The sequence below is a fragment of the Pipistrellus hanaki genome (genome assembly GCF_964339955.1).
Source record: "Pipistrellus hanaki genome assembly, chromosome: X".
Lineage (NCBI taxonomy): Eukaryota > Metazoa > Chordata > Mammalia > Chiroptera > Vespertilionidae > Pipistrellus > Pipistrellus hanaki.
In genome coordinates this window covers 48,926,370-48,953,822 of record NC_140524.1, presented here as the reverse complement: position 1 = coordinate 48,953,822, position 27,453 = coordinate 48,926,370, and the positions used below count along the sequence as shown (strand labels likewise).

General features: G+C 41.0%; 2 protein-coding genes across 2 annotated transcripts in view; one reads left to right on the top strand and one right to left on the bottom strand.

Moving 5' to 3' along the window:
- Positions 1 to 27,453, bottom strand: part of MORC4 (MORC family CW-type zinc finger 4) — a 737,287-nt gene that overhangs the window by 193,498 nt on the left and 516,336 nt on the right. The gene's annotated exons all lie outside the window — the stretch shown is intronic.
- RADX (RPA1 related single stranded DNA binding protein, X-linked) overlaps positions 26,567 to 27,453 on the top strand; it is a 69,722-nt gene continuing 68,835 nt past the window's right edge. The window contains exon 1 of the mRNA XM_084870451.1: positions 26,567 to 27,234. Within this exon, the coding sequence (XP_084726577.1) occupies positions 26,589 to 27,234 (646 nt within the window). The 5' untranslated portion in view covers positions 26,567 to 26,588. The remainder of the gene's footprint in view (positions 27,235 to 27,453) is intronic.

Below are 27,453 nucleotides of genomic sequence, written 5' to 3'. Positions count from 1 at the left end.
GGAAGATTCAGCCCTTTCTGCATAATAGCTAGAGCTAGGACATCAATCTTCTCCTGCTCTTGCCTGACCTGATTCTTAAGCCTTTGGACTTAGTCTGAATTACAACCAGCTTTCCCGAGTCTCCACCCAGTCTGCCAATGGCAGATCTTGTAAATTTTCAATCTCCTTAATTGTCCAAGGCAATTTCTTATTTAAAAATCCCTTCCTACTTACATAGATACTTTTTTGAAAATGGACATAGAAGGCTAAGAGACACATGAAAAAATTAAGTTACCAATCATCTGGGAAATGCAAATCAAAATGACAATGAGGAACCATCTCACACCTGTCAGAAATGCTATCATCAGCAAATCAACAAATCACAAGTGTGGAGAGGATAAGGAGAAAAAGGAACCCCTGTGCACTGCTGATTAGAATGCAGACTAGTGAAGCCACTGTGGAAAACAGTATAGTGTTTTCTCAAAATAAATAAATTAATTAATTAATTAATTAAAATAGATCTTCCATTTGACCCAGCAACCCCACTTCTAGGAATATATAGCAAGAAACCCAGAAATACCAATCAGAAAGAATATATGCACCTCTTTGTTCATAGCAGCACAATTTACAATTGCCATGATTTGGAAACAGCCTACGATCCCATCAGCAGATGAGTGGATTAAAAAACAGTGGTGCATCTACACAATGGAATACTATGCTGCTATAAAAAAGAAAGAACTCTTACCATTAGCAATAGCATGGATGGATCTGCAGAGCATTATGCTAAGGGTAATAAGCCAGTCAGAAAAAGGTAAGTATCACATGATCTCACTCATTTGTGGAATATAATGAACAGCATAAACTGGTTAACAAAAATAGATACAGTGGCATAGAAGCATCAAACAGACCATCAAACCTCAGAGGGAAGGCAGGGTATGGGTGGCGGAAATTAGATCAACCAAAGAACTTGTATGCATGAACATACGCAAAACTAATGGACATAGACACTAGGGGGGTGAGGACATATGCTAGGGGGCAGGAGTGGGCAGGAAGAGGTCAATGAGGGGAAAATGAGATACATGTAACACTTTAAACAATTAAGAGTTTAATTTTTTTTAAATCCTTTCTATATATCCAATTAATTCTATTTCTCTAGAGAACCCTGACCAATACATATACTAAACTTATATCTGGCAAACTTGCTAAATTTATTTATTAATTCCAATAAATTACTTGTAAATGCTTTTAGAATTTCTAAAGACACAACTGTGTTATGTGTAAACTAGAGGCCCAGTGCATGACATTTGTGCACTTTTGGGGATGTGCAGAGGGAGGGGGGGGGTGGGTTTCAGCCTAGCCTGTGCCCTCTCACAGTCCGGGAGCCCTTGGAGGATGTTCAACTGAGGGCTTAGGCCCGCTTCCCACGGGGAGCGGGCCTAAGCCACAGACATCCTTAGCATTGCCGCAGAGGCCCACCACCACTGTGCTCTCCAGCTGTCAGCAGGGCTTCTGGCTGAGCAGCGCTCCCCCTGTGGGAGCACACTGGCCAACAGGGGGCAGCTTCTATATTGAGCGTCTGTCCTCTGGTGGTCAGTGCACATCATAGTGACCCTTTTATTATATAGGATAATGAAACACAAATTCCTTCCTTTTCATTGTTTGTAAGATCTATTTATTTTTATTGCCTTAATTTATTGTCCGGAAATATACAGCAAAAGATTGACTAGAAATTGTAATACAGACAACCTAATCTCATTTCTGGTCCAAAATATTTCACCATTGATATGCCATGTGTTGAAAGTTTTTTTAAAAAACCTTTGTCAGATTAAGTAATTTTCCTTCAATTCTAGTTTTCTAAGAGTTTTGCACATGGATGAAGTGTGGAATGTTATCAAAGATTTTTAAAACTATTGTGATGATCATATATTCTATTTTCCTGTTAATGGGATTAATTACTGCTTTTTAAGTTAAACTATTCTTCCTTCCTAGAATAAACCCAAATTTGTTGTGATATATTTTCCTTATAAACTCTGGATTTATATCATTAATATTTTCCATGAGATTTTTGCAAAATTCACAAGAGTTTTGGTCTATGGTAGTCCTTTCTTGTAATGTCTTTGACGGTTTTAGTATAATGTTTACAATGGCCTCATAAAAAAAGTAGGGAAATGTCATTCCTTTCTTTATAATTCCTGGAAGAGTTCAAGTAAGATCAGTGTGTTATTTTTCCTTAAGTATTAGGTATAATTCATTGTGAAGAATTGAGAGATATTAATAAATTATAATTTCTTTATTATTCATAAGAGTATTGGGATTTTGTGTATTTTCTTGAAATTGGTTTTAATAAGATGTATTTTTACTTATTTTTTCATTTCATAGGAATTATCAATTTTATTGTTAATATCCTGTCGTTATCTTTTTAATATTTATAAATTCTGTATTAATGTTCCTTTTTGTTACTGATACTTATAATTTATGCCTTCTCTCTGTTTATATTATCATTTTGTTTGTAGATTTATCAATTTCATTCTTTTCAAAGACTCAACTTTTGGCTTTATTGGTCTTCTCAATTGCCTTTTCATTCATTCCTGGTTTTGCTTCTCTCTATCTCCTTTCTTGGAATTTATTTGATGTTTTTTAACTTTCTTTTTTTTTTTTTTTTTTAATCTTTTTTAAAAATGTTTTAATTGATTTTTAGAGGGAGAGAAACATCAATGAGAAAGAAACATCATTGATCAGCTGTCTCCTGCATGCCCACTAGTGGGGATTAAGCCTGCAACCCTGGCATATGCCCTGACCAGAATTGAACTGGTGATTCCTTGATTCCTGGGTTGACACCTAACCACTGAGCCACATCAGTGGGCTTGAAGACCAAATGTTAAACATTTGAAGGCATGCATTTAAAATGACAGCTTAATTTTAAAATGGGAAGTTATAATTTTAAGCAATAGTATAATTTTTTAAATCAAACTTTATTGTTCATATTATTACATAAGTTCCTCATTTTCCCCCCTCCACCAGGTTCCCACCCCACCCTCTGCCCTTTCCCCACCCCCCATTGTCTTCATCCATAGTTGCATAGTTTATGTTCAGTCTCTTCCCCAATCCACCACTCCCCTTTTCCCCGAGAATTGTCAGTCCACTCCCCTCCCGTATCTCTGATTCTATTATAATCAACAGTTAATATTGTTCATCAGGTTTTTTGATTTTCTTGTTTTTTTAATTACTAATATACTTTTATATTTTTAAGAATAAATTTTAAAATCTAATAATTTTAAACCTTGTTTTTTCTGCCCTGAGAACTGAGAAGCAAACTTGTTTACATGTAAACTTGCCCTTGGGCTATCAAAAGGCGTAGCCATTCAAATGCAAATGAACACATTGTTTAAAGATAGCTGCTGGCTGGAATTGGATTACCTGTTCTGGGTGGGAAGGGCTTGTCCTCCCCTTTCTCCATTAAAATTAAGGTGTTAGCTTTAAAACCTCTTTTTGGCAAGAGACCTTAAACTTTCAGAACTTTAAATTTTTCAGGTAGCAAATCAATTACTTAGCATTTTCTCAAATCAATAATAACTCCACATTCCCAAGGATACACTTCAAACAAAAGACACATCCAAATAGATCAACCAACCTCATCCAGACCCCACATAAGGCACTCACAGATCAAAACCCCAGTGCTACAATAACTCAACACATCCAGATCTAAGCCTTCATCACTTGATTCAGCAGACCCTCAAGTTCCCTCAAAAGTTTCCAGCCATGTCTGAGAAGCAGCCCTAGGGCATGGGCAGGCGAGGAACAAGCTGTTCGGCTGGGCTGCTCCCGTCCTGGCCACTGTTGCTCCTGGCCTGGCTGCTGTTGCTTCAGGCCGTTCCACACCCAGCTGCTCCGTGCCTGGATGCTGCTGCTCCGGGCCTGGCTGCTCCCGACCCAGCTGTTCTGGGCCCGGCTTCTCCAGGCCCATCCGCTCCAGGCCTGGCCACTCATGGCCTGGCTGCTCCGGGCCTGGATGCTGCTGCTCCGGGCCCGGATGCTGCTGCTCCAGGTGTTTTTTAACTTTCTTGAGGTAGGTGTTTATATCATGGATTTTTAGCTCTTCTCCTTTTTGATTCAAATTTGGTTTATCATTGCATACTAGAAAATGCATTTTCATAACCAATTGTCAATTAATGCTATTCACCAATCTATATATATAAAAAGCTAATATGCAAAGTGTCCCCTCAGGAGTTCAACCAGGAGACCAGGAGTTTGATCACTCAATATGACATGCTCTCACCACTGTGGCCGGTGTGGAATGAAGGAAGGCCCAAGCCAGCAGCTAGAAGGCCCCGATTAGCCCTGATAGCCAGCCAGGCCTAAGGACTCTGCCTGTGCATGAATTTTGTGTACCAGGTCTCTGGTATAACATATTTGATAAGTTTGGGGTTTTAAAAAATACTTTTCAACTTTTCCTTAGTAAATTGCATCAAACTGAGTCATTTTATGTCTAAACAGGAAAATTAAATCTAAAGCCCTCCTGAAAAGCTGTTTTGAGAAATTCACCCACATTTCCACTAAACAACAGCTAGTTTTCTTACAACTTGTGAACACACATAACATGTCATACCCTTCCTTCCTATACTTTGGTTAAAAGTGCTTTTCTCTTTTTTTCCAAAACATAACTGACTGTTGTTGTTGTTTTTTCTTCATTGACTTATTCAACTTTTTTTACTCAGCTGTGAAGACTTTTTAAGGCTCCTACTCATTATCTAGGCCTTCATTCTACCTTTCTAACTTGCAGTTTAAACAGCAATCCAGTTTCTCACAAGGTAGTCTCCAGTCCTTAAATTACATGCATTTTTCTTCCCAAATGTACTAACCTATTTCTTTTTTTAATTCTTTATTGTTTCAAGTATTACATATGTTTCCTTTTTCCTCTTTTGACCTCTCCCAAGCTGTTCCCACACCCGCCAGCACATACCCTCACTCCCCACTGTCTATATGTCTATGGGTTCTGTTTATATACATGCATACAAGTCCTTTGGTTGATCTTTTACCCCCTCTCTCCAACCTTCCCTCTGAGGTTGGACAGTCTGTTTAATGCTTCTATCTCCCTGGATCTATTTTTGTTTATATTATTCATTATATTCCACAAATAACTGAAAGCATGTGATATTTATAGCCTTTCTTCTTTTCTAATCTCTATATTTAAAAAGCCAGCAACCAGGAACACCAGAACGACCAGAATGACTGGTCACTATGACACCCACTAAGGCCATCGAACTGGTCAAATGGGCGAGTGGGGCCAGCCAACCAACCTCCCACAGTCCCTTCCCCCAGCCAGCCTGGCCCTGATTACCCCCAATTGGGGCGGACTGGCAGGTCAATCTCCCACCATCTTCTCCTTTCTACAGGCCCAGCCCCAATCTGCCAATTGGGGCCAGGCCAGCCAGACCACACCCATGTACGAATTCATACACTGGGCCTCTAGAATGTACATAAAAGGCTTTAAGTTCTAAGCACTGTTTTAAATGCATTGGACAAGTTGTGATGTCACATTTTTATTATAATTTAGTTCAAAATACTTTAAACTTTCCATTTTGAGTCCTTTGTACTTTAGCTATTTAAAAATATATTGCTTAACTTTCCAATATTTGAAGATTTCTAGTAGCTTTGTTATTAATTTCTATTTTAACTCCACTGAGGTCAGAGAACATAGTCTGATTTCAGTCATTTAAAGTTGAGACTTGCTTTGTGGCCTAGCATATAGTCAATTTTGATCAATAGTCCATGCACATTTGAAAAAAATGTGCGCTCAACATTTATTGCATACAATGTTTATATATTAGGATATATTAGTTAGTCTAATTGTTCTTCTATATCCAGACCTTTTTGTCTGCTTATTTAATCAGCTATTGTAAAACTTGTACTAAAATCTCCAAGCCTGTTTGTAGAGTTATCTATTCACTAGTGGCCCAGTGCCCAAAATTCATGCACATTAAAAGGGAATTAAGAGGAAATATTTTAATATTGCTATTTGCCCTTTCTCTATAATAGAAGTGTCAGAGATGAAATAAAATTAGTAAAATGTATATGAAAATCTTACTCTTGTCAGAGTCTGGGGTGCATCATGGGACCCAGAGTCAAGACTCCGCCCACCCACATGCACTAAAAATTGCACAAGACCCAGACCCAGCTGCCCCCCCCCCCAATTGGGCTAGATCCAGACCCTGCCGGTCCCACCCTTATCAAGCCCCGTCAGGCAGGGGACACAGCCTCAGGACCCCTGTCAAGGCCCACGGGGAGGAGAGTACAGCCTCAGGTCCCACATCAAGCCCCACTGGGCAGGAGATGCAGCCTGAGGTCTCCTGGCCCAGCACTGGGGCAGGGGGTGCACCTTGAGGTTTCCCATCAAGTACTGCGGGGAAAGGGGGTATGGCCTGACGTTCCCCAGCCTGGTGCCAGGGTAGGGGGTATGGCCTGCCAGGTGGGGGGCACAACCTGAGGTCCGCTGTCAAGTCCCATAAGGATGCAGTGGGGGAGGGGGGTGCGGCCTAAAGTCCCTAGTGATTGCTCATTAAGGGAACTCGGCCTCCGCTGTGAGTGCAGCCATCTTGTGTTACAGAAACCCCACCTCTACTGTGGGCACAACCATCTTGTGTTACAGAAACACTGTGCCTCCACTGTGGGCACCGCCATCTTTGTGGTGGAGTTACGGTCAATTTTTATATCCCCTCTTTATTATATAGGATATTTAGAGTTCTGGCAGTTTTCACTTAATGCATTTTGGATCTATTTTATTTTATGCATACTAATTAAGGTTTTCTAAAAACTTTTTGAATTGACCATGTAATCATTGTGAAATGTCTAATATCTCCCATAATGTTTCCTGCCTTAAAGTCTAATTTGTCTTATACATAATTAGCACAAATGGAGAAGCTTTATTTTAGTTCATGTTTCTATGGTAGACTAGAGACCTGGAGCATGGATTCAGGCACCGATGGGATTTCTTGGCCAGGCCTGCACCCTCTTACAATCTGGAACCCCTCAGGGGATTTCGGACTTCTGGTTTTGGCAAAATCCCTGCAGGCCAGGCTGAAGGACACCATTGGTGCATGAATCTGTGCACCAGGTCTCTAGTATGTGTGTAAGATCTTTAGTTAATCTCTTCTCACCCTCCTCCTCCCTTCTTCCCTCTGAGATTCATCAGTCTGTTCCATGTTTCCACGCCTGTGCATTGAGCGTCTTCCCTTAGAGGTCAGTGCACATCATAGCTACTGGTTGAACAGTCAGTTGAACGGTTGTTCAGTCACTTAGGCTTTTATATATAATATTAGTTTCAAAGATTCTATGTCTAAATATCCTATATAATAAAAGGGTAATATGCAAATCAACATTCTAGATAAGGGTAATATGCAAATCAACCAAATGGTGGAATGATCAGCCACTATGATATGCACTGACCACCAGGGGGCAGATGCTCAAAGCAAAAGCTGCCCCCTGGTGGTCAGTGTACTCCCACAAGAGGAGCACCATTCAGCCAGAAGTCATGCAAGCACAGCCGCAGTGTCAGGAACCTCTCCTGCCTCTGAGGCAGTGCTAAGGAGCAGTGAGCAGGTGGGTGGTAAGGAGCAAAGGCTCTCAGACTGCGAGAGGGATATCAGACTGCTGGCTTAGGCCCGCTCCCTGCACAGACAGGCGGACATCCCCCAAGGGGTCCCCAACTGCCAGAGATCAGGCTGAGGGACATGCCTCCCCAAGTGCACAAATTTTCATGCACCAGGCCTCTAGTATTTCTTATAAGCACACATAATTATAATTTGTATTTATATCCAGTCTGAAAAAATTTTTGTGATGGTATGTTTTAATTACACATATACTTTAAACTCCGAAAAATGATGTTCTTATTTTGAATAGCCAATATTCATGTAGATTTATTCATATAAACTCTTTGTAGTTTTCTTCATTTCTTCTTAAATTACTTCTTCCCATTGTTGATGATTTTCTTTTCATCTAAATAACTCCCTTTAGAATTTGTTTTACTGCATGTCTGATAATTAGGAATTGTCTCAATTTTTGTTTCTCTTAAATCTCTTTGAGAAAAAACTTCTGATTCACCTTCATTTTCAAATAACTTTTATGTTATTAGAACATTTATATTCATCAGTTTGAAAATATACCATTTTTTCTTTATCATTTCTTTTTTAAAATATTTATTGTTGAGAGTATTTTGTATGTCTCTCTTTATCCCTCCCCCATTGCCCTCCTCCATCCAGTTCCTGCCCCACCCCAGGGCTTGACCACCCTATTGTCTGTTTTCATAGGTAAAGCATATATATGTACATGTAAGTTCTTTGGCTAATCTCTTCCTATCCCCCCTTCCCTCTAAAATACGTCAGTCTGTTCCATGTTTCCATGCCTCTAGTTCTATTTTATTCATCAGTTTATTTTGTTCATTAGATTCCTTGTTCATTTAATTTGATTTTTAGATTTAATTGTTGATAGACATGTATTTATTGCCATTTTATTGATCATATTTTTGGCAGTTCTTTTTCCTCCTCCTCCTCATCTTACAGAAGACCCTTTAACATTTCTAGTAATACTGGTCTGAAGGTGATGAAATCCTTTAGCTGCCTCTTATCTAGAAAGTCCTTTATCTGCTCTTCAGTTCTAAATGATAGCTTTTCTAGGTAGAGTAATCTTGGTTGTGGGTCCTTGGTTGTGAGCCTTTGAATATTTCTTGCCACTTCTTTCTAGCCTAAAAAGTTTCTGGCTGCTTTTCTCTTGCTGCTTTTAAGATTATCTCTTTGTCTTTAGCCCTTGGAATTTAAATTATGATATGTCTTGGTTGTTGGCTTTTTGGGGTTCCTCTTATTATATTTCGGACTCTCTGGGCTTCCTAGACTTTTAAGTCTATTTCTTTCACCAGGTGGGAAAGTTTTCTGTCATGTCTTCAAATATGTTTTCAATATTTCATTCTCTCTCTTCTCCTTCTGTCACCCCCATAATGCAAATGTTGGTACACTTGAAGCTGTCCCAGAAGCTCCTTACACTATCTTCATATTTTTATAATTTTTTTATTTTTGATATTTTGATTGGGTGTTTTATACTTCCTCATATTCCACATCATTGATTTGATTCTTGGATTCTTCTGTTCTACTGTTCAACCCCCGTAAATTATTATTTATTTTAGTTAGTGTATGCTTAATTTCTGACTGGTCCTTTTTAATGTCTTTGACATTGTCCCTAAGGTTCTTGAAATTCTCACTAAGATCCTTGAAAGTCTCACTAAGTCCTTGAAGCTCTCATTAAGATCCTTGAGCATCCTTCTAACCATTGTGTTGAACTCTGTATCAAGTAGTTGACTTGTTTCCATTTCATTTAGTTCTTTTTCTAGAGGTTTCTTCTGTTCTTTCATTTGTGACTTTTTTTGTCTCTACATTTTGGCTGCTTTCCTGTGTTTTTTCTATGTATTAGGTAGAGCTGCTATGTCTCCTGGAATTGGTAGAGTGGCTTTGTGTAGTAGGTGTCCTGTAAGTCCCAGTAGCTCAGCCTCCCTAGTCACCTAAGCTGGCATTCTAGGTATGACCCTGTGTGGACTGTGTACAGTCTTTTTATAGTTGAGTCTTGATTCCTGTTTGTTCCACTTGGAAGAATTGACCCCCTGGCCAATTGGCTATGAGGGCCATCTGTGAGACACCCATATGGACCAGGACTTGCTTCAGTGGGGTTTTGGTGTTCACTGAGTCTTCCACTTGAATGTGTCACTTGTGAATGTATTTAGTTGTAATCTGGTATGGTCTGAAGCTGTCCACTGGGAGCACTGGCTCTGAGGCCTCCTAGGAGGTGCAAAATCAGCCATTGCCTAGGGACACCTGGCAGGAGCTACAGAGTGATCTACAGATGGATGCTACTTGCATTCAGCTTGGAAGTGCCCAGGCAAGGCCAAACTGTGAAGCAAGGCCGGCTGGTGCTAGTGCCATGTCTTGGGCCACTTATTCATAGGCATGGGGCACACTGATGCCTATTGATTGCTTGTTTGAGAGATTTTAGGAAAGTATAAGAAATATTTCAAAAATGTATACAGAACCACAAAAGAAGCCAAATAGCCTGATCAATCTTGAAAAACAAGAACAAAGTTAGAGGTGTCATGCTACCTGAAATCAAACTATACTACAGGGCCATAGTAATCAAAACAGCACGGTACTGGCATGAAAACAGAGATCAATGAGACAAAATAGAGAACTCAAAATAAGCTTATTCCTTTATGATAAATGAAAATTTTTCAAAGAAGTCAAGAACATACAATGGAGTAAAGAATGTCTATTCAATAAATGGCATTGAGAAAATTGGTCAGATTCATGCAAAAAAATGAAATTAAACCATCTTCTTATACCACAAACAAGAATAAATTCAAAATGGATTAAAGACTTAAATCTAAGACTTGAGATCATAAAATCCTAGGAGAAAACATAGGCATTAAAATCTTAGACATTTCTCATAGCAATATTTTTTTTTCTTTTTATCTCCCTGGTCAAGGGTAATAAAAGAAAAATAAACAAATGGAACTACATCAAATTAAAAAGTTCTTTCACAGAAAAAAAAAAAGCAATCAACAGAATAAAAAGACAACCCACATATTTGCCAGTGATACATTTGATAAGGGGTATATATCCAAAATTTATAAAGAATTTATGCAACACAAAAACAAACAATTCAATTAATAAATTGGCCAAAGAATCTAAATAAGCACTTCTCCAAAGAGGACATACAGATGGCCAATAGTTATGTGAAAAGATGCTCAACATCACTAATCATCAGAGAAATACCAATGAAAGCCACAATGAGATATCATCTCATACCTGTCAGAATGACTATCATCAATAAATCAACAAACAATGTGGATGTGGAGAAAAGGGAACCTTCATGCATTACTGCTGGGAATGCAAATTGGTACTGCTGCTGGAAAACAAATTAGTTTCACTAAAAAGAGATGTTGACAGGAAGCCAGGAAGGCTGGTCAACAACCTTAGTTTCTCTAACCACTCACCCTTTAGTTGAGACATTGTTAGCTGAAGCAGCCTATACCTTGTTTGTCCCAGGTAAGTTTCTGTTATTTCCTGCCTAAGGGCTACATGTAAATTTCTGTTTATGTTGCCTAAGATGTTTTCCCCAAAACCTTAATAAAAGGGAATGGAAGGGCCAGAGCAGTAGTAGTTCTCCCACTAGAGTTGGACTACCACCTGGCCTTTCATATAGCCAAGTTGAATTTCTTCAAGTCTCAAGTCTCTTCATTTGTGTGTGGCCTTTCTTCAGAACCCAAACCCTGAATTGGAACTCTTTCCACGTGGATCGTGAAAGAGATTCCTATATGCGGCCACTGTGGAAAACAATTTGGAGTTACCTCAAAAAATTAAAAATGAAACTGCTGTTTGACCCAGAAATTCCACTTCTGGGAATATATCTTAAGAAAGCTGAAATACTGAATCAAAAAATTATATATGCACCCTTATGTTCACTGAAACACTATTTACAGTAGCCAAAATTTGAAAGTAGCCCAAGTGGCCATCAGTAGATGAGTGGATAAAAAGCTATGAAATACTCTTTGGCCATAAAAAAGAAGGAAATCTTACATTTTCAACAGCATAGATGGACCTATAGTGAATTATGCTAAGTGAAATAAGCCAGTCAGAGAAAGATGATTTCACTTTAAGTGGAATCTAATAAATAAAATGGAAATAAACTCATAGAATCAGTGAACAGACTGACAGCTGTCAGAGAGGAAGGGACCTGGAGGACAGGGTGAAATACTTGAATTAAACAAAAAGTAAAACTCATAGACACAGACCACAGTATTGTGATAACTAGAGGGAAAGTGGGTGGGTCATGTAGAAGAGGGTAAACAGGAGAAATGGTTATAAAAGGAGACTAGACTTGGTTGATGAACATATAATATAATATGTAGTTGATGTATTATAGAATTGTACACTTGAAAACTATATAGTTTGGTTAACCAATAAAACCCCAACAAATTAAAAAAAATAAAAATTAATTTCACAAAATATTTTAAAATTAATTAAAACAAAAAACAGGAGTAAATCCTAGTGATGTTAGATTAGGAAATGGTTTCTTAGATGTAACACTAAAAACACATCAAGAAAATATATAGTTAGAGTCGCCATTATCAACAAGACAAGCAATAACAAATGTTGGAGAGGTTGTGGGAAAAAGGGAACCCTCATTCACTGCTGGTGGTAATGTAGACTGGTACAACTACTATGGAAACCATCTGGCGATTCCTCAAATAATTAAAAATAGAGTTACCATATGACCCAGTAATCACTCTCCTGGATATATATCTGAAAAACTTGAAATAATGTACATTGCAGCATTATTCATGGTGGCTAAGACATCGAAACAACCAAAGTGTTCTGCAATAGATAACTATATAAAGAAGATGTGGTACATATATACAAAAGAATACTACTCAGCCATAAGAAATAGTGCCATTTGCTGCAACATGGATGGACCTTGAGAACATTATACTAAGTGAAATTAGTCAGAAAAAGCTAAGAATCATATTACAATATTTCATTTATACGTGGGACAGAAAACTGAAACTTATGAACACAAATAGCAGTATTGTGCTTGCCAGATAGAAAGGAGGTTGGGTGAGGAGGGGGTTCTAATATATGGTAACAGGAGAAGATTTGACTTTGGTGGTAGGTACACAGTGCAATATACAGATCTTGTAACAGAAACCCACACCGGAAACCTGTATGGTCATATTAATCAATATCATCCCAATAAATTTAATAAATAAATAAAAAGAAAAAAAAATATATGCAGTACTACATAACATTTAAAAATTTTTTGTTTGAAGGACACCATCAAGAAAATGAAAAGACAATCCACATGATCAAAGAAAATGTTTGCAAATCATATATCTAATAAGGGACTTATATCTAGAATACATAAATTATATAAAGACCTCTTATGATTCAATTACAGACATAAATCAATTTAAAAATAGGCAAAGAATCTGAATGGACATTGCTCCAAAGATATAAAAATGGCCAGTAAGTACATGTAAAGGTGCTCAAATTATTAGTCCTTATAAAATGCAAATCAAAAGGAGAAGCACTTCATATCAAGTAAGATGACTACAATAAGCAAAGTCATACAATAGCAAATGTTGTCCAGGATGTGGAAAAATGGGAACTTGTACATTGTTAGTGGGAATTCAAAATGGTATAACACTTTTGAATATAATTTTCCAGTTCCTCAAAAAGTTAATCTTTGAGCCCAGCCAGTATTGCTCAGTAGTTGAGCATCGACCTATGAACCAGGAGGTCATGGTTCGATTCCTGGGCAAGGTGCATGCCAGGGTTGCAGGCTTGATCCCCAGTAGGAGTCGTGCTGGATGCAGCCAATCAATGATTATCTCCTGTCATTGATGTTTCTACCTCTCTCTCCCTCTCCCTTCTTCTCTGAAATCAATATATATATATATATATATATATATATATATATATATATATATATATATACATTAAATTGCCATATGAGCCAGCAATTTCTGTCCTAGATAACTATACAAGTAGATATTTGAAAACATGTCCACACAAAACTCATACATTAATAGTCATAGCAGCTTTGTTCATAATAGCAAGAAGTGGAAAGAAATGTCCATCTGCTGATGAGTGATGAGCATAACATAATATATCGTTAAATAAAATATTATTCAGCAAAAACAAATAATGAAGTATGCTACAACATGGATGAGCCCTAAAACCATTATGGCAAGTGAAAGAAGCCAGACACAATGTATGTTTCCACTCATATGAAATGCCTAGAATAAGCAAATTCTTATTGACCGAAATTAGATTAGTACTTGCTAGTGTTTTAGGCTAGGATTTAGAATTGGTAATGGCTGCTAATATGTATAGGATTTCTATAAGGGATGATAAAATGTTCTAAAATTAGATTCTGGTGATGGTTGCACAACTCTTTGAGTATACTATTGTAAAAACACTTGAATAAGTGACACCTTAAATGAGTGAACTGTATTTTCTGTGAATTATAGTACAATCAAGATGTTATTTAAAAAATAAACATAATCATCTTTAGATAAATAGCCCATTAAGAAACAAATTTCTGGCCCAGCTTTATTTCAGGTAAAGTAACCCAGTGTACACACTGATTTTCATATTTACAAAAATCATCAGATTTTAGCCATATATTTCAATAAATAGAAATTCTTAAGAAGAGGAATATAAATATTGAAGCATACTAAATAAATCATATTAGTATGACAAATTAGAATAACTGGAAACAAATTAATCTGTAGAATTCTGGAAATTTGTTGGCAGTCACCTTTATTTCTAATAATGAGGAAAACAAAGATCTGATAAATTGAAAATGATAAAATCAGTATCCTAAAATCCAATCTAATAATGATATATAATATTTAAACTCAGAAAGAAACTATGGCACTGGGACCCTTAGGAAAATAGTGGTATTTAAATGGACAGAACAGAAGGAGGAAACAGCATCAAGCAACCATTTATGTATCTAATATGTGTTCAGGATAAGCAAAGGCATGGGGACAAATATAAGCATTTGCCTGAGATACTGATGAGTCCAGAACCATTTGATGGTGAGCCTGTGTTAGAGACTTTTGTTTATGCATATCCAACAAATCAATCAAAACATATTCAAGGCCCAGCAGATGTGGCTCAGTTAACCAGGAGGTCATGGTATGATTCCAAGCAGGAGCACATGCTCAGATTGTGGGCTCAATTACCAATAGGGGTGTGCAGGAGGCAGCCAATTGATAATTCTCTCTCATAATTAATGTTTCTAACCCTCCCCCACCTCTCTCTGAAATCAATAGAAATACTTTAAAAAATATTTGGCACATGATAAGTAAGGTAATATATGAATATCCTTGATTCCAATGAAATTAGGGTATTATAAACTGTTCAAATCCATCATTGTATTTTGAGGCAATTTAGTTAATAAAATAATTAAGAGCAGCCTTAAAAAGAGAAGGATGTTGGAAAAAGGCAGCACTGAGCTAGAGGTCTTAGTGCTCTGATTGCCAGGCAGCCACCCTCAGACCCTCTTTTGTTACCATGGTAATATTGGAGAGCTTACCAAAATACTCTTTCAGATAACATCTGAACTCTCAAAATCCTTTTAGCACCACATAGTCATGCCACTTCCATTCCCCCCCCGACACACACACACACAACTCTATCCATACTGTCATAATCAATGAACCTACAAGTGTACCTCAAATGCCCAATATCCAAGGCCAAAAAATGACAATGATTTTCCTACCTAAGCAAAACTCAATGAAAGGATAGTTAAATGAGAATATCAAACAGGGATATCCAATGAAAAATATCAAAATAACCAGAAGGAGGTTATTCAAATAAAAACAATTTATATATTTGGGGGATAGTCTAGGTTCTGTCTGACTTCATCTCATGAAAAGAACTTTGGCTTAGTAATCAGTAGTTCTGACACTATGTCTCTTAATGCTCTCTGATCTTGGCCATGTTGGTCCCCTTTTCTGGGCCAAAACCGGCAGTCCAATGCTGCTTGCCACGCCTGCCTACTGCTCCTGCTTATCCTGGCCCCACTGCACCTGCCACCACTGCTGCTCAGTAGGCTCGCTGCTGCTCTGCTATGGTCTCTGGGCTGTGACAATCAGCTGTGGGCCCTGCATCTGATGCCCATCAGTCAGCTGAGTGGCACTCCTACTGTGGGAGCACACTGAACACCAGGGGGCAGCTCCTGATGGTCAATGTGTGTCATAGTGACCAGTCAACCAGTCGAACAGTCAAGAGGTCAAACAATCACTTAGACTTTTATATATATAGTTCTCACTGGTGCCAATTGCACATGTGTGTTTCCATCTGTCATTGCTGATCATGAATTTGGTTAACACTTCTATTATAAAGAAAGGGAAAATAGCGATATTAAAATACTTCTTCTAATTAATGTCCTTTCAATGTGCATGAATTCATGCAACAGGCCTCTAGTAAATAATAAATCAGATTCTGCTCTCAAAATGCTTACAGCTATCTAAATTAGTGGTTCCTAAACAAAGACAACTTTTTCCCCCAGGGGACATTTGTCAATGTCTGGAAATATTTTGAAATGTCACAACTGAGGAGTGGGGGTGGTGCCATAGGGTAGAGGTCAGAAATACTGCTAAACATCCTCCAGTACACAATATATGCCCACAACAAATAATTTTCTGGCCCAAAATGTCAAGAGTGTCCAGATTGAGAAACCCTGAGTTAGAAAGACAAGCTACATGCTACATACAATAGAAGTTTTTATTTTTATTTTTTATTGTAAGACTAGAGGCCTGATGCACGAAGATTCAGACAAGAATGGGCCTTCCTTCCCCTGGCAGCCGGCACCACCTTTGCTACAGCCAGAGCTGCCTTTCCACCTTCCCATGCTGCCCAGAGGCCCAGAGTGGCTGGGGTGGTGCGGAATGCCTGCATCATTGCCATGGTAACGATGAAAGTGTCCTGCTCCCGGCTGCTTAGCGCCTGTATATGCAAATTAACCTGCCATATTTGTTGGGTTAATTTGCATAATTACTCCAAATTGGCTGGTGGGTGTCATGCAGGTACAATCAATTTGCATCTTTCTCTTTTATTAGTGTAGATATTAGATGATAACAGTTAAATGTGTGATATATACAAGATGATACAAATAAAAGAAAGGTCATTGTACTTCAAATTATACTTCAAAGCAACAATAATGAAAACAGTATGGTATTGGCATGAAAAACAGACTCAGACTAATAGAACAGAACTGAGAACCCAGAAATATACCTACTTGCATATGGGCAAATAATTTTCAACAAAGGGGCCAAAAATATACAATTGGAAAAAGAAAGCTTCTTCAATAGATAGTGCTGGGAAAATTAGAAAGCCACATGTAAAAGAATGAAACTAGAATGATATTTATTGCCCTACATAAAAATTAACTCAAAATATATCAAAGACACAAATTAAGACCAGAAGCAATAAAAAGCAGAAGAAAACTATTGACAAAACAAAAAGGCAACCCACAAAATGGGCAAAGATATTTGCAAGCAACACTTCCAAAAAAGGGTTAATATCCAAAATATATGAAGAACTTATAAATATCAACAACAATGACAGCAAACAAAACAAACAAACAATCCAATTAAAAAAATAGGCAGAGGACCTAGACAGACATTTCTCCCATGAAGATATACAAATGGCCAACAGATATATGAAAAGATACTCAACTTCACTAGCTATTAGGGAAATGCAAATCAAAACTACGATGAGCCGGGACCGGTTTGGCACAATGGATAGAGCGTCGGCTTGGAGACTGAAGGGTCCCGGGTTCGATTCCGGTCAAGGGCATGTACCTTGGTTGCGGGCACATCCCCAGTAGGGGGTGTGCAAGAGGCAGCTGATCGATGACTCTCTCTCATCGATGTTTCTAACTCTCTATCTCTCTCCCTTCCTCTCTGTACAAAATCAATAAAATATATTAAAAAAAAAAAAAAAAACTACGATGAAATACCACTTCACACCTGCTAGAATGGCTGTTATCAAAATGATCCCTCATACACTATTGGTGGAAATGTAAACTGGTACAGCCACTATGGAAAACAGTATGGAGGTTCCTAAAAAATTAAAAATAGAAAAAATTGAAAACATCCTACCTTATAAAAGAGCAAATGCAAATTATCCATCACTCTGCTCAGGCCATGCCCACTAGCCATGCCCACCAGCCATGCCCACCAGGCAATCAGAGTGAGTATATAAATTAACCCCAGCCAAGATGGCTGTAGCCACAGAGAGCAGTTGAGAGAGGTTTGTGTTTCCCTGGCAATGGAAGCCAAGCTTTCCACACACCCTGGCTGGCCTAGGCCTCCACTCCAGGCTACAAAGTTTCAATTATAGACAGTAAACAAATCCAAACAGAAATCGCAGGAGCCACAAAGCAAGGAGTGCGCTTGGTTTCACTCCAGGCTACAAAGTTTCAATTGTAGAAGATAAATAAATTCCAGATACCAGGGCCTCCGCTTGGGTTGCCAGGGAGTGTGGTTGGCCTGAAAACTACCACAGGCCCCTCACCCAGACCACCCCATGTCCCAAGGGAACCCCCACCCTGATCTGGGACACCATTCAAGGCAAACCAGCTGGCTCCCACCCATGCACCATGCCTCTATCCTATCTAATAAAAGAGTAACATGCAGATTGACCATCACTCCAACACACAAGATCAAGATCCTGCCCCCATGTAGACACAAGATGGCCACCACAAGATGGCCAGCAGGGGAGGGCAGTTGGGAGGCACCAGGTCTGCAAGGGAGGGCAGTTGGAGGCAATCAACCCTGTAGGGGAGGGCCGTTAGGGGTGACCAGGCCGGCAGAGAGGGGAAGTTGGGGGCAAACAGGCTGGCAGGGGAGCAGTTAGACATCAATCAGGCTGGCATGGGAGTGGTTATGGGGTGATCAGGCTGGCAGGCAGAAGCAGTTAAGGGCAATCAGGAAGGCAGGCAGGAGAGCAGTTGGGAGCCAGCAGTCCTAAATTGTGAGAGGGATGTCTGACTGCCCATTTAGACCTGATCCGAACGGGCAATTTAATATCCCTCAAGGTGTCCCAGATTGGAGAGGGTGCAGGCTGGGCGGAGGGACACCCCCCCACCCGGTGCATGAATTTTGTGCACCAGGCCTCTAGTTTATTCATAAAGTTATATGTATCTCCCTTTTGAGTATCTACCCAAATAACTTGAAAACATTTACTCATAAAGATGTTTATACCCTATGTTCATTGCAATATTATTCACAGTGACCAAGATATGGAAATAACCAGAGTGTAGTTTGATAGATGATTGGATAAAGAAGATGTGAATAATATACACATAATACTACTCAACCATAAAAAAAGAAAATACTTCCATTTGCAACAAGTGTACAGATCTTGAGAATATCAGGCTAAGTGAAATAAGCCTCATAGAAAAAGTCAAGAACCATATGATTTCACTCATATCTATCTAGCTAGCTAAAGAGGTAATATGCTAATTTGTCCTAATGGTGTCCCAGTCATGACCGGTCAACAGGCAGGAGCTGGTGGGCGGGGATGGGAGCAGGGCCTTCCACCCCCAGTGCAGGTGCACACAGGCCTGCCCAGCACTAACGTCACGCTGACTCGGAGGCTGAGGCCACTCCTGATGGAGACATGTGCAGGCAGGAGCTGCTGGGCGGGGACAGGGGTGGGGACTTGTGCCACCAGAACATGAGGCTGCCACGGGGGGGAGGCCCCCTGGCTGAGGCACATGCAGGCCCATTGTACCACCTGACCTGAAGGGAGGCATCAGGACATGCCTCAGCAGCCCTCACCCCCACAGAAGTGCACACAGGCCTGTGGTATCACCAGGTCTGGAAGGGGGCTTCAGGACTGGGGCAAGGCCTTGGTGGAGAGCTCTCAGCACTTCTGGCCAGGCTCTGAAGGTGCAGAGAGGAAGGGAGAGCACATAGGCAATAAGGGGGTTTAGGCCAGGAGGGGAGAGCTGTTAGGGGCATCAGGCCGGCAGGGGAGCATTTTGGGGCGTCAGGCAGGCAGGAGAGCAGTTAAGGGCATCAGGCAGGCAGGCAGGCAGGTGAATGCTTAGGAGCCAGGGGTTCTGGTGTGAGAAGGATCCCAGATTGGAAAGGGTGCAGGCCAGGTAGAGGGGATCCCCCACCCCCTGCATGAATTTTGTGCACCAGGCCACTAGTCCTATATAATAAAAGCCTAATATACTAAGTGTCTGGTCAACTGGCCAACCATTCAATCAATCAAAGTATAATATGCTAATGATATGCTAAGGCTGCTTAACTGCTCACTATGACATGCATTGACCACCGAGGGCAGATGCTCCGACTGGTAGGTTAGCTTGCTACTGGTGTCCGGCCAGATGAGCCAGATGGGCCAGCTGAGTGACATGGGCTGGACACATTCTGGAGGCCTCTGGCAGTCCCTCCCCACCTGGCCAAACTCCTGCATCTCTCCCCAGCCCTGATCATGCACTGATGGGGTCCCTAGACCTGTCCTGAAGCTTCTTGCAATCCAGAACCTCTCAGGGGATTTCGGGGAGCCAGTTTCAGCCCAATCCCATAGGGGGAGTGCCACTCAGCCAGAAGCCAGGCTCACAGCCAGCGAGTGCAACAGCAGTGGTGGGAGCCTCTTCCACCTCCATGTAAGCACTAAGGATATCCGACTGATGGCTTAGGCCCACTGCCCCCAGGGAGTGGACCTAAACCACAGTCAAACATCCCCTGAGAGCTTCTGGACTATGAGAGGGTACAGGCCAGGTTGAGGGGACACCCCCCCCCCCCTGAGTGCATGAATTTTGTGCACTGGGCCTCTAGTAAATATGGAGGCTAAGTGACCAGCTGACCAGCCAATCAGTTGGTAGGCATGACACACACTGACCACCCGGAGGCAGATGCTCAATGAAGGATCTACCGAATGACAGCAACTTTGCAGAGTGCCCTCTTGCACTCTGAAACCCCTTGGGGGATGTCAGACGGCAGGTTTTGGCCCTATTACTGCAGGCCAAGCCAAGGGACCCCACCTGCTGGAGGGACTGACTCACTCCATAGATGCCCTTTAAGCCCAAGCTCCGCCCCACTTGCAGCCAGCTGGCGAGGGACCACGGGAGGTTGGTTCCAGGACATGTCTGGCCATCTCGCCCAGTCTCACCCCACCAGCCACCTTCTAATTAATTTACTTTCAATGTGCACGAATCCATGCACTAGGCCTTCTAATGTGGGATAGAAAACTGAAAGCTACAAATGAACAAATAAGAAAGACAAACAAAAACTCATAGACACAGACAATAGTATGGTGGTTACCAGAGGAAGGAGATGTGGGGGTAATAAAATGTAAAAGAGTTCATATATATGGTGACAGAAGGAGATTTGACTTTGGGTGGTGAATACACAATGCACTATACAGATGATGTGTTATAAAAATATATATTTGAAACTTATATAATTGTATTAACCAATATCACCAAAAAAAATTAATTTTAAAAAATTCAAAAAAAAGTAAGGTCATTCTACAATGAATTGGTATGAAAGGCTTCGTGAAAGAAGTGGGGCTCAAGCTGAAATATGTCACTCTTCTCAAATCAGAGGAAAGCCTACAGAGCCTTGCTATTATACTTTTCTGACTTCATCTCCTATCACTGTCCTCTTACCCCTCCACTGACTTTTTCATTTCCTTGAAAATATCAAGTATTTTCCTGTCTCATAAAATCTGCTTTTACTGCTCCCTGTGATTCAAGCATCCTTTCCTAAAATATCTATATATTCACTTCCTGTAGGTCTCTGTTCTGTTCAATTTCTCTCTCTCTCTCTCTCTCTCTCTCTCTCTCTCTCTCTCTCTCTATATATATATATATATATATATATATATATATATATTGATTGATTTTTTACAGAGAGGAAGGGAGATAGAGAGGTAGAAACATCGATGAGAGAGGAACACCGACCAGCTGCCTCTTGCACACCTCCTACCGGGGATGTGCCCGCAACCAAGGTACATGCCCTTGACCGGAATCGAACTTGGGATCTTTCAGTCCACAGACCGACGCTCTACCACTGAGCCAAACTGGTTTCGGCTCTGTTCAATTTCTTAATATCTAGAGCCCTTCCCTAATCATAGTCTATATAAATTAATTCATGCTGCATCCACTCCCTTTTCACTTATGTGTTTTGAGCAGATACTCAAGAAATATGTGATAATAAATTAATTAGTTAAATATTACTAATGATGGCAGATTCTCCCATCCCAAGCAATGAGAAAAGCTTGACTAAAGGAGCATGAGTACTGTTAGCCCCAGCGGCCTAGAATAGTGCCTACCTCATAGTAGGGACTTCATAAATCTATATATATATATGAAAGACTAAGATACAAAGTGTCTCCATGGGAGTTCAACTGGGAGACTGGGAATTCTATTATTTTTTATGGCATGCACTGACCACCACAGGGTGGCACGGAAAGAAGAAAGACCCGGCTGGCAGCCAGGGAAGGGAGACCCTGGCTGGCAGCTGTAAGGCCCCAATCAGCCCTAATCGCCCAGGCCGAGGGACCCTACTTGTGTACAAATTTCATGCACTGGGCCTCTAGTAGTAAATAAATAATGATGAAATAGAGAGCAAAGGAAGACTAACACAATTAAAAGAAGCGTATAATCATCTTTGAAACAAATTCTTAAGGCAATTACTACATTCTTTGTGGACTAATACATCTGGGTAAATAAAACATGTTTTATTTTCAATTCTGCCTATTCTTACCAGCTTTCTCCCTTTACATTCATTCCATATACAGTATATTCTTTGTAATTTAGAAATACAGTTTCTGAAATTCTATATCCTAGCTGTATGTTAAGCCAGATATTATATAATACATAAATACACTTTTAAAATTTAACTTTAGCTGAAACTGGATAAAGCATCAGCCTGCAGACTGAAGGGTCCCAGGTTCGATTCCGGTCAAGGGCACATACCTTGGTTGCGGGCACATCCCCAGTGGGAGGTGTTCAGGAGGCAGCTAATCGATGTTTCTCTCTCATCGATGTTTCTAACTCTCTATCCCTCTCAATTCCTCTCTGCAAAAAGAATCAATAAAATATATTTTTTAAAAATAAAATAAAATTAACTTTATTGTTGAAAGTATTACAGATATCCCCATTTTCCCCTACCTACCCCCTTCAACCCACTCTCACCTCCTCCCCCCACAAGCCTTCACTGCAGTATTATCTGTGTCCTGGAATATAAATTATTTGGTTAATAACTTCCTGCCCCTCTTCCCCACTTGGTAGCTCTTTATCAAGACAGTTCTATAACTTTCTGTCTTCATTTGCACTTAATCACTTAATCACTGATTCACCTACCCTGCACTCTACAATTATACTAATGATTTCCCCCTACTGGGGATCAAGCCCGCAACCCAGGCATGGGCCTTTGGCCGGAATTGAACCTGGGACCCTTCAGTTCACAGGCTGATGCTCTGTTCATTGAGCTAAACCAGCTAGGGTAGAAAACCATTTTTTAAATACATTTTGTTGATTTTTTTAGAGAGAGGAAGGGAGAGGGATAGAGAGTTAGAAACGTCAATGGGAGAAAGACATTGACCAGCTGCTTCCTGCACACACCTCCTACTGGGGAGGTGCCTGCAACGGGGGTACATGCCCTTGACCAGAATTGAATGTGGGACCTTTCAGTCCACAGGCTGACGCTCTATCCACTGAGCCAAATTGGTTAGGGCTAGAAAACCATTTTTAAAAGTATTTTACATAGAGAGAAGAACCAAGATGGCGGCCTAGGTAAGCATCTAGACTGCTGCCTCGCACAATTATTTCAAAATAACAACTAGGGGACAGGAAAGCTGGCTGAGCGGGAGATCCGTGGCTGGAAAGGAGAGAAGTTCACGGATTCGATCAGACCAGGAGCCACAAAGCGCTGAGGTAAGAAGAAGCTCACACAGAAAGAAAGGGCGGCTGAGTGCCAGGCTGGCAGGAGGGGAAAGGAAGCCCCCGACTGCATTGAGCCTCAGTTCTGACTGCACTGAACCCCAGCCTCGGCTGAAACCCCGAAGCCCTGTGGACCCAGGCTCGTATGGGTGGAGTAAGGCACCCAGAGACTCAGGGGAGCCGCAGCACGTGAGTGAGTGCGCACAGAGAGGCCTGACAACTGCGGCCTCTTCAAAGGAAGGAGTCCAAAGCTCCTAACTGCACTGATCCCCCAACTATGACTGCACTGAGCATCCGTGGAAGGCAGAGGTCTGAGGAATGTGCACGAGAACAGGACTGACAGGAGGCCAAGACTGGCGGCTCAGCCCTGAGACTCCGCCCCATCCAAGGTGAGCTCAGAGGCTTTTGCAATTTTGCAAGTCTGATCCTATAAGACTATCTCCAATACAGAAGGTATCCTGGTGTAGACACAGCTGATACATCCAATAGGCCTGGAGGTCAATTCCTCCCAGTGATACCAACAACAGTCGAGACTTAACTACAACAAGGCTGTACACGCAGTACAACTGGGGAGGCTGACCCACCGAACAATATAGGAAACCAAGCACACAAAGCCACCCTACAAACTCAGGGAAGCAGCGAAAATGCCCAGACAAGGAAAGAGATCTCAAACAAAAGGAATGGAGGAGAAGAAAAGACAGGATATAGAGTTCAAAACCATGGTTATAAGGTTTTTCAAGAATTTCCTAGAAAAGGCTGATAAATTTAACGAGACCCTCGAGGATATGAAAAAGGACCAACTAGAAATTAAACACACACTAACGGAAATAAAAAATATTATACAGAGACCCAACAGCAGATTAGAGGAACGCAAGAATCAAGTCAAAGATTTAGAATACAAAGAGGCAAAGGACACTTCTCTGGAGAAGCAAGAAGAGAAGAGAATGAATCCAGAAAGTTGAAGAGAGTATAAGAAGCCTCTGGGACAACTTCAAGCATACCAACATCAGAATTATGAGGGTGCCAGAAGAAGAGAGAGAACAACATACTGAAAACCTATTTGAAGAAATAATAACCGAAAATTTCCCTGACCTGGTGAAAGAAATAGACTTACAAGTACAGGAAGCGCACAGAACCCCAAACAAAAGGAATCCAAAGAGGAACACACCAACGCACATCATAATTAAAATGCCAAGGGCAAAAGACAAAGAATCTTACAAGCAGCAAGGAAAAAAAAACAGTATAAGGGAGCACCCATACCACTGTCAGCTGATTTTTCAACAGAAACTATGCAGGCCAGATGGGAGTGGCAAGAAATATTCAAAGTGATGAATAGTAAGAAAATTACAACCAAGATTACTCTACCCAGCAAAGTTATCATTCAGAATTGAAGGGCAGATAAAGAGCTTCACAGATAAGAAAAAGCTAAAGGAGTTCATCACCACCAAAGCAGTATTAGATGAAATGCTGAAAGATATTCTTTAAGAATATTCTTTAAGAATATAAGAAGAGGAAGAAGAAGAAAAAGGTAAAGATAAAAATTATGATCAACAAATACATATATATCAACAAGTGAATCTAAAAATCAAGTGAATTAAAAATCTGAGGAACAGAATAAACTGGTGAATATGGTAGAATCAGGGGCAAAAAAAAGGGAGTGGATTAATGATTATCAGGGGGAAAGGGGAGTGGGAGGTGTGGGAAGAGACTGGAATGAGGTCTATACCTATGTATGAGGACAATGGGAGGGGGGAGGTAAGGGCAAAGGGTGGGGTAGGAACCTAGTGGAAGGGAGCTATGGGGGTAGAAAGAAGAAATAATTGTAATAGTCTGAGCAATAAAGATTTATTAAAAAAGAAAAGAAAATAGCAATCATAACTAAAGATTATGGACTTTTTGTGTTAGAAACTGTCCTGAAGGCTGTGAATATATTATCTGGTTTCAAGCATAATACAGTAAACCCATGTTATCACATTTATGTATATTAACCAACTCTAATTTACTTTATGTTGCTGGTCCAAGGCCAAAACCCCAAAAACACTGAGATATGATTACTTGCACCCGGCTTCCAGCCATCTTCTCTTTTACCTTGCATCTGGGCTCCATCCTTTCTTGAAGAGTCACTGAGTGCTCCTTCCCCCTTTTTTTAACCTGTTAACCGGGGAGTTCCCTTTTTAATTACGCAACCTGTAATGGGCGTGTACTCTTTCACTAGGAAGAGTGTCAGTACCTCACGCCCGGAGGACGTAATTTCATATTATTATTATTTTTTATTTATACTTAATTAAAATAAATTATATATATATATATTCGTTTATTTATATATAAAGCACAAAGGAAAATACAAAATTACCAAAAAAATAGAAAAGAATACCAATAAAAAAATGAAAACATCGAATTAAAAAATTATAAATTTTACAAACAATTACAAAAAATATATACCGTCCCTCTCAGGCTGCAACACATATTTCCAGGACGTATTCATACGTCCTACGCGTTCCCGATATTGTTTACGTTTGACGTATTTATAGGTCCCGCTCAGCCGCCCGCCCCGCCCCCACCCCCCTCCCCGCTCTCGGCCTCCCGATTTACCTCAGGATTCCGCCGGTCCGCCCCAGCATATGAGGAGCCGGCCTGAAGCTCGTCCAACTCACCAGACATGGTGAGGAAACTGCTACCCTCCCCACTCCGAAACCCTAATGTGCCCAGTCCAAAGCTGAGAGACTAAAAAGACGCGCCGCGCGCGAGCGAGGGAGTGAAGAGCGCTACTTTGCCCCCTCAGTCACTTTCGCGCGCAAACATATCAGCCCTTCAGCCCCGCCCCCTGGTAGGCGCGCTCTGGACGTAAAGGTCAGGACGCTAGGCTTCGCACACGCACACGTGGTTATGTAGGGGGTCCTCCGACCTGTGGCAGGCTACGTTACCTGCAGGGGGGCGGGGCTAAAGGGCTGATGTGTGCGCGCGCAGAAAGTGACTGAGGGGGCAAAGTAGTGCTCTTCACTCCCTCGCTCGCGCGCGGCGCGTCTTTTTAGTCTCTCAGCTTTGGACTGGGCACATTAGGGTTTCGGAGTGGGGAGGGTAGCAGTTTCCTCACCATGTCTGGTGAGTTTGACGAGCCTCAGGCCGGCTCCTCATATGCTGGGGCGGACCGGCGGAATCCTGAGGTAAATCGGGCTCGGGTCCCGGGAGGAGTGATCCAAAGGGCCGGTGCCCTAGGGCCTAGGTCCTGGATCCAAAAGGTTCTTGAGCAAATAACAGACTCACCTCTCCATTGGGTCACTCCCTCGGAGGTGGTGCCTGTCGCTGTGCTGGCCGTCCAAAGGTACCTGTTAGAAGACGAGCCGAGAGACATAGTTCCCAGACCGCCCCGTTACTGCTATGACGTGACGATCTCAGACGGGGTGTACCAGGAGAAGTGCTTCCTCGATCCCAGACTGAACTTACTCGTGTATAAAAATATTCTTAAAGTTGGCATAGAAATGAAAATTTTCAGAGTCTCGTGTCTTTACAACGAGAAAAGGTTAGGCCAGGGGATCCTGTGCATTGATAACATCCACTGTGGGGAGGAGATCTTGGACAGTATTTCTTCAGCAACTCCCTTCAGAAATAGTGCCCACGAGGAGATACCAGAGAGGCCCTTACGGGGCGGGAAAAGTCATTACCTGGCCCTGTGGAATAACGAAGATCCATACGGAGATATCTGGTTAACCAACAAGCAACCTGAGGAATACAATTTTAACCGTAAGTAATGGGAGGGAACGACGGGATGTGGTGTAAAAATAGTTTTGCGGTGCTTACTTTAACGGGAAAGGAAGCAGAAATGTTTCGGGAGTGATAGACAATTTTTCCTGAGTGACGGAGAGACGCTCGCTTAGTGAAATTTGCACAGCCCTTGTCTTGCTTCGATTTTATAAGTGGGTGTTAAGCAAGTGTCTGAATAATCTTAATTTTTAAAAATTA